Genomic DNA, 13393 nt, shown 5'->3' with positions numbered 1-13393 from the left:
ACATGAAAACAGCCTAAATGTCCATCAACAGATGACTGGATAAAGAAGATGTGGTATATTTATACAATGGAATACTATTCAGTCATAAAAAATGACAACATAACGCCATTTGCAGCAACATGGATGTCTCTGGAGAATGTCATTCTAAGTGAAATAAGCCAGAAAGAGAAATAAAAATACCATATAAGATTGCTTATATGTGGAATCTAAAAAAAAAAAAAAAGAACATAAATACAAAACAGAAACAGACTCATAGACATAGAATACAAACTTGTGGTTGCCAGGGGGGAGGGGGGTGGGAAGGGACAGATGGGGGGTTTGAAATTTGTAGAGACTGACAGGTATATGTAGAATAGATAAACAAGATTATACTGTATAGCACAGGGAAATATATACAAGATCTTGTGGTAGCTCACAGTGAAAACGAATGCAACAATGAATATATGTATGTTCATGTATAACTGAAAAATTGTGCTCTACACTGGAAATCGACACAACATTGTAAACTGACTATAACACAATTTAAAAAAAAAAAAAGAAACAGAGGGAGCAGCCCCCCTGAACAGCATTCTTTGACACCAGAATTTATTAAATCCTGTAGGTCCTCTAACAACCTTCTGAAGCTGGTATTGTTACTGTCTCCATTTATAAATGTGCAAATTAAGACTCAACTAGACTAAATGACCCATGACTGATTAATTAAGCAGGACATTTAACCCTACTCTTCTAATTCCATCCTGCACAAAGTGGCTCTTTCTAGAGCAAAACAGAGCAAAGGAGGAGAGAGAGGACTGACCCTGCTAGACAGAGTGGACGACGTGCCAAAGTGTTCTCCCTGACTCTGCTTCCCATCACCCCAGGCTGCCATCAGTCCTCGGTCCTTCAAAACTTCCTGGTCCATCCTGCCTGGTATCCATTAACTCAACTTTTGTCAGGGAGTTCTGAGGTGGTAAGAACCCTGAAAGCAGAACTTAGGGAACCAGGATCCTAGTCCCCACCTTGCTCAAGACTTCTTGGGTGACTTTGGTAAATTCTTTAATCTCACTACATTTATTTATTCATCTGCCTACTGAGAGCATGAAATGAAGGAATATGAGTAACGTGCCTTGAATGTCGTAACAGAAAAGAGACTGAATTTCATCAAGCACCTTGTTAGCGACAATAGATGAATTATCTAGCGCTATTATCACCTGTGTGGATGAGACACCTGAACATTCAAGAGGCGCCCTCAACCTCTTGTAATTTTCCTGAACGAGCCTTTTGTGATCCCCTTCAGGGTAGAGATTACAACTTACTTTTATTTGTATCCAGTGCCTCACTCATTGCAGACACTCAATAAATATTTAATGACTGAAGGATTGTGAAAACACGTGGCTTATTCTTCCAAAAAGAGCTAAGAAGACAGTTGTCATTACAAACATCAGACTGGAGATGCAAAGCCTGTGTTAGATGCTACAAGATGGGACATCTCCCAGGTTCCAGGCTCGGAAGATTCCTTGGAGTGTCACTTCTCCCCTGAGGTCCCCTTGACCCCAAACAGTTTCCTCATGGCATTTGTCACCTCATTGTTCCTCAGCGTGTAGATGAGAGGGTTCAGCAAAGGTGGCATGACGATGTTAAAGAGGATGACAAGTTTGTCTGCAGCCAGGGTGGTGGAGGGACGAATGTACATGAACATGGGGGGCACAAGAACCAAAAGGACCGTGATGATATGTGAGCCACATGTGGACAGAGCCTTGCGCCGGCTCTCAGATGACCGGCTTCTCAGGTTCAGTAAGATGACCACGTAGGAGGTAATAAGGACGATGAAGGACACCAAAGAAATCATGCCACTGTTGGCCACCACAATGAGCCCCACCACATAGGTGTCTGCACAGGCCAGCTTCAGCAGGGGATGGACATCACAGAAGAAGTTGTCAATCTCACTGGGCCCACAAAAGGGCAGCTGGACTGTGAGGAGGGTCTGCAGGATGGAATGCAGGAAGCCAGCCACCCAGGAGGCCCCCGCCAACAGGCCACGCTTCCCCCGATCCATGATGGTCGTGTAGTGCAGGGGCCTACAGATGGCCACGTAGCGGTCATAGGCCATGGCTGTGAGGAGGAAGATCTCAGTGCCACCAAAGAAGTGGGCAGAGAAGAGCTGGGTCATGCAGCCATTGAAGGAGATGGTCTTGCGCTCGACGAAAGTGTCCGCAATCATCTTGGGTGTGGTGGCGGATGGATAGCACATGTCGGCAAAAGACAAGTGGCTGAGGAAGAAATACATGGGAGCATTCAGGGTCTTGCTGGCATTGATGGTGATGATGACCAGAAGGTTCCCCAGGACGGTGAGCACGTGGAACAGGGAGAAGACCAGGAAGCACACGTGCTGCATCTCTCGGCTCTGGAAGAGGCCGAACAGCACAAACTCTGTCACATTGTTCTTAGTGCCCATGGATTCTCTGCACCGAGCACTGGACAAGGTGGTTAGCTCTGCAAGGACACAGATTACACGAGATGAGAAAGCTTCCCAAACCCAGGAGTCAGAAAATTGTATTCAAATCTAATAATGACCCTGGTACCCTATTTAAACTGAGGGAGAGGGGTTCCCCACATCTAAAAGAACTTCCCAGACACCAGTTGGGTGTCCTACAATTCAACTCAGTTCTGACTCTACCTAGAGATAGTGTCAGATCCCACAGGGTAATGGCTCAGCCCTATAAGACTGCCTCCCACTCTCAGATGCCAGTTGCAAACCTGTGTTTCTGACATAATGGTTATAGATTGGAGGTTTCAGTGACCTCCTCAGTTAATTTGCTTGAATTGCCAACAGAACTTAGAGAAAGACTTTTACTTACTAAACTACTGGTTTACTACAAAAGGATATAACCCAGAAACAGCCAGGTGGAAAAGATGCACAGGGCAAAGTATGTGCAAGGATGTGGAGATTCCATGCATCTCTCTGCCCAGTCTCCACCTGTTCAACAACCTGGAAGCTCTCCAAACCCCATCCTTTTATGGAGGCTTCATTACATAGGCATCGTTGATTAAATCATTGGCTATTGCTGAACAATTCAACTCCAGCCCCCCCCCCCCAGGTCTGTGCCAGACATGGACTTAACTCCTTGTTCATATCAGCTCAACCACCTTTGGAAATTCATTTTATTTATTCCCTCATTTTACATTGGCAGGATCTAAAACTCACAGAATTATTTTCTCAAGGTAACACACTGCAATAACTAATGTTCATAACTCCTCTATGCCAAAGCTAAAACACAGTATGCGGGAAGTATTTTGTTATCTAGAAACGGTGAGGTTCCATGCAGTGTCTACCGTAGAACGTGTACGGTGTCAGAACAGACCAAAGACAGACCTGGGACAATAATGAAAGCACATAAAACAAATGAATAAATAAATGAATAGATCTGAATACATAAACTAATGTCTCAAAGAAGTAATTTGGGAATAAAAGATTATAGGATTAAAAATGTATTAAATTCAACAAATTTGTTGAGCCCCCTAAGTGTCAACAAATACTGTCACTGATCCTAAGTGCCTAGGATCATATCAAATGCTTTTACCAACAGGGCTGTTTTAAGGATAAAATAAGATTTTTCTTAACGGGGGAAGATGAGAGATGTTGACATTAGGAAGCTGGGCTTCAGACTTTCTCTTCTGTGTATGTCAATCAGTAAATTTGGAAAGCTGCCATAAATTCTACTAAACACAGCAGCAACAACAGGTAAATGCTGGATGATTATTAATGGTTCGTAATTAAAGGCAGGTTGGTAGAGTGTGGAGACAAAGGAAAGGAAATCCCACAAGACTGAGCACTGGTTTTGATACTGTGGCTGCAAAAAAATAAAAAGTCAAATGACATTTATAAATAGCAGAACAGTAAAGAGAATCATATTTTACAAGGACTTAGATAACCTCCAGACCCTGCATTGCCAGGAAACGTAGGGTCCTGGAAAAGGTTCACAGAAGATTGGGAGGAAGAATTGAAATGTCTGCAGCATAAATTCATTGAGGTTGGCACAAAGGGTTTACATTCAGAGGCTTCTACCACTCGTTTCTACCTCCAAATCGAGGCCCCAAACATACTGCTTGTCCTCAAGCAGCTGGATCTACTTCAAGATGCAATCAAAAATGAGAATAATAAGCAATGACACTACCAGAATCAGAATGAGGAAATCATTGTCATGGACCGAGACATTCCCCAGGCTTATGAAGCATCTCCTTTTCCCAGAAATTTCCCAGCAGAAAGTATATGTATTTAACAGCAAAATTCTTCTTCTACTCCTGCTAAAATTCCAAAAATGGTTTACATTTATCCACAGTACAGAGAGGAGAGAGAGCCCTGGAAATAGCCAGCCAGTTCCTGCCCCTGAAGGAGAAGGCTATACCCCAAAATAATATAATCATTGTACACACTCCAAAAGAGACTTTGGTAGCAGACAAATAACCTAACCATTATTTCACACAAAAAAATTCTGCCATGTTTTGTCTTTCTCTAGTCTGACAGTAAGGGTACAACATGCACATTGTTTCTATCTGATCTTTTGGCAATACTCAAAAAAAAAAAAAAAAGCCAACAAGGACATTAAGATAAAATGCCTGCACAGAATTGCACAGATGGCGTTCAGGCCATCATCTGAACACTGCTCAGGGAGGCAGCATCATAGTCAGCAAGAACCAGGCACTAGAGCCAGATGCTGTGGGACCGAATCCCACTTCCGCCACTCCAGCGCAGCATGTCACTGGGCAGTTACTTCACCCCTCAGAAACTCAATTTCCTCGTAGGTCAGATGGAAGTAATGATACATATCCCCTAGAATGTCATTGTGGGATAATGTAAGAGTGTCTAGGTCAGTGCTCGGCCCAGAGTCAGTGCTCAGTAAAGATCAGCTGTTATTAGACCTCAGCGGTCGCACGTCAGACTCAGGTGGGAGATTGGTTTACAAGGGCAATGCCGTAGGATTTATTTCCAAGGTTATGTGCCATTTCCATTAATTTCAAGACATTTTTATTAGATTTCAAGTACATAAAACTTGGGATGTCAAGGCAGTTATCCACCAGCTCTTGGCGCCAACTCCTCTAAGGATAAAGCGACAACAAGGTGCTTGGGTGGTGCAAGTCAGGATTAATTCTCTCTTCCCTTCCACTCAAGGGATTCTATTCTGACCCAGACTCTCCCAAAGAAAATCATCATCTTCATCATCATTATTATCATCATTTCTATTTTACTTTTATGGTTTGTAATATAAAATAATAAAATAATGCACGCCTTATGTTATTTAATCCCCAAAACACTTCTATTATGCATTCACTCTTCTTATCCCCATTTTACAGATCAGGATAATTAGTCTCAGAGAGATTAACTAATTAGCCCAAGTTCATTAGAGATACTTTGGAAAGTAGAGAAAATACAATTCAAAATTAGAAATCATTACTGCTATGGTGAGTTTGTTTTGGTCGTTTTCTTTCAGTTATGAAAACATTTTTACAAATTTGAATGAGATGTATACATAGTTTTATATTCAGCATTTTCCCTTAATACTTTTCCCCTTAAGCCTTTCCCCAAGGTGATACTTTTCAAGAGACGTTTTCAATGGTGTGTTATGTAAAAGTACCCTAACTTATCTGACCATTTCTTTATTATGAGTTTTCATGTTACTCCCTATTTTGTACTCTAGTACATGACCTTCCTCTGTAAATATCTATACAGTTTTCCTTAAGATCAATTCCTTAGAGTGGGAAGACTGAGGTGAAGGGCATGGACATTTTTTAGGGTCGAGGGAGAATCTCATCCAGCTTGGAGACCACATCATTTGATATTTTGGGGATTAGAGAAAAAACTAATAAAACAAGAATGGTCATTAACTCCCAGCCCAGACTGCTTTTCCCCAACCTAAACATTTCAAAACACCTTCAACTTCTCTAAAGGCTCATTTCTCTCATTTCCTCCTCTCTGGTACTCTCCAAATTCCTCACACCATCCTTAAGCTATAAACACACCTTTGGACCCTGCAGTCTGTGAGGACCTCAGCAAGACTGAGTGGAGTGCAAAAGGGAGGTCTCACCTCCTGCAGCTCATGATGGAGCTGCTACGGGTCAGGCACAGCTCCTGGGCTTCACGCATTACCCTCGTCCACACTCATCACAACCCTTGACAGTAACTGTCAACACTCTCACTTCAGAGATGAGGAAAAGGAACCTCAAAATTTCAGTGTTTAAGTGACTTGCTCAAGGTCCCCAATAGCAAACACCGTAAGAGGAATTACAACCAACTCTGGGAGACATTTGTAGACCTGACTGTCAGACAGTCCTCCCTGGTACAGTAGTGTCTTCCCACCCTCTCCCCTTGCAATGCTTGTTTGCTATACCCTCCGACCTTCTCTAGTCGCACACGACTGAAAGATTTCAGAGAGATCAGCATTGACTTGACTGGGCTCAAAGGAGGCAGCTTGACACCATGAAAAGGGCACAGGTCTGGAAGCCAAAAGACCTCGGTTTCAGCCCAATTTTGTCACTTGGTAGCTGAGTGACATCAGCCAGCTCCCTCCCTCTGCCTGGCGCTCTATTTCCCCATCTCTGCAACATGACAGTAGGACCAAGTGCTGTGACTTTAAGCTGGAAAAGTTGAAGTCCACCCAAAAAATTAGTTTCACTGATAACGATCACCAATAGTTGATGAATTTAAAGATAACTAGAAAGCAAGTAGGCGCCCTTATGTGATCACTCATTCCTTTCACAGCTTTGCCTGAGGGTTGGTGGGGGCTGAGGTACGGGTTTTCACGTCTGTCATACCTCACGTTGTATTTGCTCTCACACCAGTTTTCAGCTACGTTCTCTGTCTTGAAAGAGAAAGGAAGTCTGTAATGCAATTTAGAAACTCCTCTACCTTAGAAGATTAAATGTAAGTAAGTCTTTTAAGAGGGTTTCAAGCTTCAGACATCTGAGGAGTCATTTACAGGAAAGACCGCCTTGTCGGTGGGCTTGGGCTTGGGGAAAGGGTGTCAAGACTGTACCTCAGTGAAATTTGCTCTAATTTCCAAAAAGTTAATGTGGTGTCAGGGACCACACACCAGGACAGCCCATGGGAAAGGCTGGGGAACTCAGTCTGTTCTATAAACTCTGGTCCTTCCATTCTCCTGTGTCCTCAGCAGCCCCCAGCCATGGTCTGGGCATTCATATGGCAAATCTCTAAATAATAACGTGTGTGTAAAAGCACTCTATGTGTCTGAACATCTCCGTAAGTAGAAGGAACAGTAATCATAGCACCATGACTTTTGCTTGCCTTTATTAAGCAATGTTGTATGCCAGGCCCTGGGCAGAGCCCTTCAAATGCATCATCTCATTTAATCTGCTCACCACCACTTGGAGGAAACAACAGTGCTTGTTCCTCTTTCTTAGATGAGGAAAATGTGGATTACAGTGACCGAGAGACTTGGCCAAGTTCTCAGGCAGTGAGGGTTAGAGCCAGACATGCAACCCAGCGTAACTGGTTTCAAACTCTTAAGTCACTATACAGCACTCCTGACTGGGGACGTTGGTGCATCTGACCAGCCAAAGAGAACACGTTCTCAGCAGCTAAGGGGTGAGCAGGAAAATGACTGAAGGAGAAGCAGTCTAGCGATGCCCTGGGGAATCTGAAAATACATCAACTCACACTTGATGCATTTGAAGGCAAGAACCTGAGAAATACTCAGATACTGTACAGCAGGACATTGATCTGGGTTTTGAGGACAAAACAGAGAGCGGGCAGAGAAAGTGAGGATGTCTGTTTTCTACAAGGGTCCTTGGTCAGTTCAGGTTTTTTCGCAGCCATAGAGTCCCTCAAAAACCAAGACTGCACGACAACTGACCTTAGTGAGCTCCACCCTCCTCGCTGAGCAGTGGAAGTCAGGACTCTGGTAGGAGAAGTGAAGGGTTTCAGTAAACTTTTAAGCACAGAGGGTTCAGGGATTCTCGTGTGGAATCGCCCCAGGCAAAGCCACTACCAGACTTGAACACCTCTGCCTCGGAAGTCATAGCACATTCATGCTTAGCAAAAGTACCTTGAGATTTGCTAATGAGACCCCAGGGGCATCCCAATTAGAGGAGAGGGACACAGAGACAGCCATACCCCTTGTCACACTAAGGGTGGTTCAGACAAACTTCGGAGGCCAAGGACGTGGCTGTTTTCATCCTGACTTTGGGTTGCTATGACGACCCATCCCCAACTTACTCATTCAACAATATTTATTAAGCAGTGGCTGTCAGCAGGGCATAGTTATGTGCCATCTATTTGAGGAAATGAGCTGATGTTAAATATAAGCTGATCTGTTTTTTATTGTTGGGTTCTTTTTTTTTTTCCTTAAGTAGCAGGAACAAGTTTGAGCCAGCCTAGCTCCTTGACTGCTATGTATGTTAGCACAGCATTTTGAAAAGTGTTTCCACCCTGTGAGTAGGGCAAGCAGACAAGGGGCAGTAATATGGTGCTTAAAAGCACAGACCGAGGAGTTAAGTTGCCTTGTTTAAAGGCCAACTTTGTCACCTGGTAGATACAGAGCTTTTAACAAGTGGCTTACCATCTCCATTCTCCCACCGGTAATTTTTTTCTTTCTCTGATTTAAATGAATCAATATAAAATATTAACACCACCGCCACCGCTGCCGCCGCCACCACCACCACCGCCACCACCACCACCACCACCACCACCTGGAAGATACATAACCACCCCAGCAATTGGGAATATAATTCAAAATTTTAAAAATCAGTAAAAACATAGATCTAAAAAAAACACATGAGCCACCTTAACCTAACTGATATTTATAGAGTACCACACCCTAAAACTGAAAAATACAGATTCTTTCAAGTATACATGGTACACTCACCGAGACAAACTTTATATTGGACTTCGAAACAAATTTGAATGTACGTGTAAAAGGAATGGCATCACTCACAATGGAATTAAATTAAAAATCAGTAACAATTAGATATCAAGTAAAAACCCAAGTATTTGGAAAATAAACAACTTGTAAATTATCCATTGATCAAAGAAGAAATCACTTTTTAAAAAATTAGAATGCATTTTAATTGAATAATAAAAATACATGTGAAATTTTATGGGATGCAACTAAGACGTTACTTAAAGAAACTTTACAGTGTAAAATTTTCATATTAGAAATGAAGAAAGATCTAAAATCTATGAACCAAGTTTACAGCTTAAGAAATATTTTAAAAAGAGCAAATGTAAATACAAGGAAGGGAACAAGAAAGATAACAGAAATTAAATGCATAGAAAATTTAAAAACAGGAAAAATGATGGGCAAAAGCAAGATAATGGGTCTTTGAAGACGTCAAGAAAACCAGTAAGTCCCTAAATAGGCTGCTGAAGAAAAAACCAGAAAACACATAATTCTTTTATATGAGGAAGGAAAAAGATTAGCACTACAGATTTTGCAGAAAATTAAGTATAATGAAAGAATATTATGAACAATCTTAATTTTAATATCAATGTCATTTGTTGACCTAAAGCCATCAAATTCTACAACTTAGGTGAAAACAGTAAATTTCTAGAAAAATACAACTTACCTAATTGACCCTAATCTGAATAGCCCTATATTTGTTAAATAAATTGAATTCATAGTTGACAAACATTACACACACCAAAAACCTCCAAACCAACATGATTTCATTGGTTTCATCAAACACTTAAAGAAATAACACCAGATTTACACAAATGCTTTCAAAAATAGAAGAGAAAACCTCCCAAGTCATTTATGAGACCAGCATAACTCTGCCACCAAAACCTGACCAAAAAAAATTTTTTAAGAGAATCACAAACATCACTCCTGAACATATATGCAAAAAAAAATCCTTAATAAAACATATTTGAATTAAATGCAGCAATGTATACAAAGGATTATATATCATGACCAAGTGGGATTTATCCCAGGAATGCAAGATTGTTTTAACATTCAAAACTGAGAGAGGCATTTCAAGAGGGCAATGTAGAAAGACCCTGAACTTACCTCCTCCCACAGACACACTGAATCTACTGCTACATACAAGACAATTTCCTCTGAAAAAGACCTGGAAACTAGCTGAGCAACTCCTTCACATCAGGCAAATAAGAAAAAGGTCACTTTGAAGCCAGTAAGAAAGGCTGGGACACAGTCTCTCCATAAACCCCATTCCAGCACAGACCCACAATCAGAAGGGAACTCACAAGACTGGGGCTTCTCCCTGAGGAGTGAAGGGTTCATACCCCATACTGGACACCCCAGCTTTTAAGACCTGTACCTGAGAGACAAGCCCCCAGCACATCTGACTTTGAAAACCAACAGAACTCATGTCCATAAGACCCAAACTGCGAAACAGCTCTGAAGGGGCTCATGGCAGACTCACCCACTCCAGGGTCCAACTCAGAAACAGCCATTTGGGAGGGGAGGTTACAGCTCAGCCGTGGAGTGTGTGCTCAGCATGCACAAGGTCCTGGGTTCCATCCCCAGTACTTCCATTAAAGATAAATAAATAAATAAACCTAATTACCCCCTCAGAACAAAGCAAAACAAGACAAAATTTTTAAAAAGGAAAAGAAAAGAAACAGCCATTTGGAAAGTGCTCAGACTTTATGTAAAAGAGATTTATTTGCTAAACCTAAAGCATCAGCCAGAGGGGCAAGGGCCCCCAGGACCCTCTCTAGGGATGGTGGCTGGTGGGATCTATTTTTACACTTGCCCTCTGCCTTGCTAAAGCCAGAGGACACCATCTCTCTTTTTTTTAACTCTAGACTTTTTTCCCAGCAGGCGCCATTTTTACACTTTCTCTTTGTCGCACTCCAGAGCACCAATACTCCTGGGGAGGTGGGGTGTGGATTTAACACCCTTTTAGTGCCTCTGTTTTTGTGGCTGCCACCCAGGGGGTACCCCTTGATCACCTGGCTCTGGAGATCACGGGGCCTTGCACTCCTGGGTCCCGTGGGAATGTAATAATCAGAGACACAGTTCTTGGCCAACTGCCACCCCACCCAGGGCACTGCGCAGATAGCAGATGGAAACTCATTCCCAGACTTTGTGATAAAGAGGCCTATTTTCTCGTTCAGAAGATTTGGCCTGAGTGGGCAGGCTTCTAGTCTGGCACATTTCTACGCGTACATGGGGCTGCTCTTGGGGGACATAGCACAAGGGACATCATCTTTGCACACCCCCTGCCTCACTACAGCTTGCCTGTATCTTCCTGAAAGGACCATTTATATTTGTCTGGAGCCCCAATTTTTGCAACTGTCACCCAGGGAACACCTCCAGATTGCCTGGCTCTGGTGGCCAACAGGGCTTATGCTTATGATCCCACAGGACTCTACATGTATTTGCATAAAATATGTGTTCTTTTTTTTTTAAAGCTGCTGCCTGAGGGTTTGGCTTGCAGTCAGCTTCAGTCTAGGCACTGACTGAGATCCTCCTGTTTGGTTTCACCCAACGCAAGTGCTCAGCACGCACGAGGCCCTGGGTTCCATCCTCAGTGCTTCCATTAAAGATAAATAAATAAATAAACCTCATTACCCCCTCAAAACAAAACAAGACAAGACAAAATTTTTAAATTTTGGCAGGGATAATAGGAAGTTTCCATCGTATGTTGGCACACCCTCAACTACGGGGTGATTTTAGCCAAAGTTATCTGAGTTCACTGAATCCACATAAAACAGGGCAATAATTCTTCCTCCAGTGCCCTACATTCCATGATGCCCTGAATATGGTAGTTATGACTAGGTCACTTCTAACACTGTGTATGATTCTCCAGAGTAGGTTTTCACCCACCATGAGAAAACCACCATTTCTAGAAGATACACAATGGTGCCCATTTATGTTATTCGTCCTGTTGCCAACACCTGGCTTTTCAGACTTTTTCCAAGAGAAGCCATATCTCCATCTGATCTCTCTGCTTCCCAGAACACCGCTGAATGTGGATGTTGAGCAAAGATACAAAGTAAGGGAACCAAGGAGATGTCTCCTGAGATGGCTTCTCAACTGGTAAAAGCCCTAACACCTAGAATTCTTCAGAATGACTTAGGATGACCATGTTTCACCCGATTCGCTTGATGTGAACCACATGCATAAACAAAGTACAGAACGTCTAGTTCTAAACAAGTCACACTTTTTTTTAATTACGAAGAAGACTCTGAATGCTATGAGCCCCATGGCACAGTCTGAAATCGTAACAGAAAGAAGCAATCGTGGCCTCGTCCCAAAAAGTGAGGCAATTTCAAACCAGGCTGAGTCAACATTTCATGTTCAAGAGAGTCCCCCCCAATTGGACATGCTACATTTTCTGAGGCACGCCTTCACTCTCATTGATGAAGTTCCTGCCCTGATCCCTCTGGACTTGAACTTTAGCCAAAGACTTGCCTCCGCTTTCCCTGTTCAGAATGGAGGTCATTTCCTAAAGTTTTCCAATCCATAACCAAGCCACAGGAGACCTGGCTACAACCAACCAAGAAAGAAGTGTAAGCATAGTATATGATAGTGGTTTTTAAACTTTTTGGGGATTTTAATACTTTTTATCAACATAAACATATAAAATAGATTTTTAAAAAGAGATAATCAGTTGTTTTGATTGAAGTCCCACACACGCCTGTTCGGCTGCCTCGTATCCTCTCCTGCTCTGCTCCTGCACCAACCCCTGTGGTACCTGAAGAATCCTGGACTCAATCCTGGCTCACAAACAGCTGGTACAGAAAAAGCATCAAGGGCTTTGGAAGCGTCTTTGCACCTTCAGTTTCCTCAGCTGCAAAGTGAGCATTGTTCCCCCGACAGGGCAGTGACCTCCTGAGATTTAACTTTAGGAAATTTAGAGGAGGATGCTCAGTTCAGTTTTCTGATTCTTATTTTCTGATCTGTGTGATATTCTTAAGAATTGTGCCATTTTCAGCATTATGTCAGTAGGAAAATAATCTCTTCTTGGCGGACGCATTGGGTTTTGACCCCAAGGATTAGGTGACTCTCCCAGCTCAACGCCCAGGTTTTGGCTCCATGAGAAGAGGGGCCTGAGCAGACAGAAGCATCATACCTTCCTGCTTTCCTGCCCTCCACTTCCAGATCTGGGTCTCAGGTCCCGGTTTTCTGTGGACCCAGGAATACAGTGTGAACCTATATAGCATGAAGGCAGTTCATGCTACATTTTTAAAAATACTTTTTATTTACTCTGAATTGATTCCAGGGGAGAAAATCTGACAATTAAAAAAAATTATCAGGCCTCAGATTTGGAATTCAGAGACTTAGATGTGTTTATGTCCTGGTGATCTTTAAGAAAAGCAGAGGAATATACAGAGAGAGCAGGAGCTTAGAAATCAGGCAAATGGGTTTGAACTCAGGCTTTGTGGGTTAGTAACTCTGTGACCTTGATCAAGACACTGACCTACCAAAGATTC

The 13393-nt window shown here is 42.6% G+C and overlaps 1 protein-coding gene across 1 annotated transcript; it reads right to left on the bottom strand.

The window, feature by feature from the left end:
* Positions 1-1504: 1504 nt before the first annotated feature.
* Positions 1505-2434, bottom strand: LOC102509697 (olfactory receptor 4S1). Its single transcript, XM_006190271.1, has one exon. The coding sequence runs from the start codon at positions 2432-2434 to the stop codon at positions 1505-1507; it is 930 nt and encodes a 309-aa protein (XP_006190333.1).
* Between the last annotated feature and the right edge of the window lie 10959 nt (positions 2435-13393).

The sequence above is a fragment of the Camelus ferus genome, chromosome 10 (genome assembly GCF_009834535.1).
Source record: "Camelus ferus isolate YT-003-E chromosome 10, BCGSAC_Cfer_1.0, whole genome shotgun sequence".
In the NCBI taxonomy this organism is placed as follows: Eukaryota; Metazoa; Chordata; class Mammalia; order Artiodactyla; family Camelidae; genus Camelus; species Camelus ferus.
This window is presented reverse-complemented; position numbering and strand designations above follow the sequence as displayed.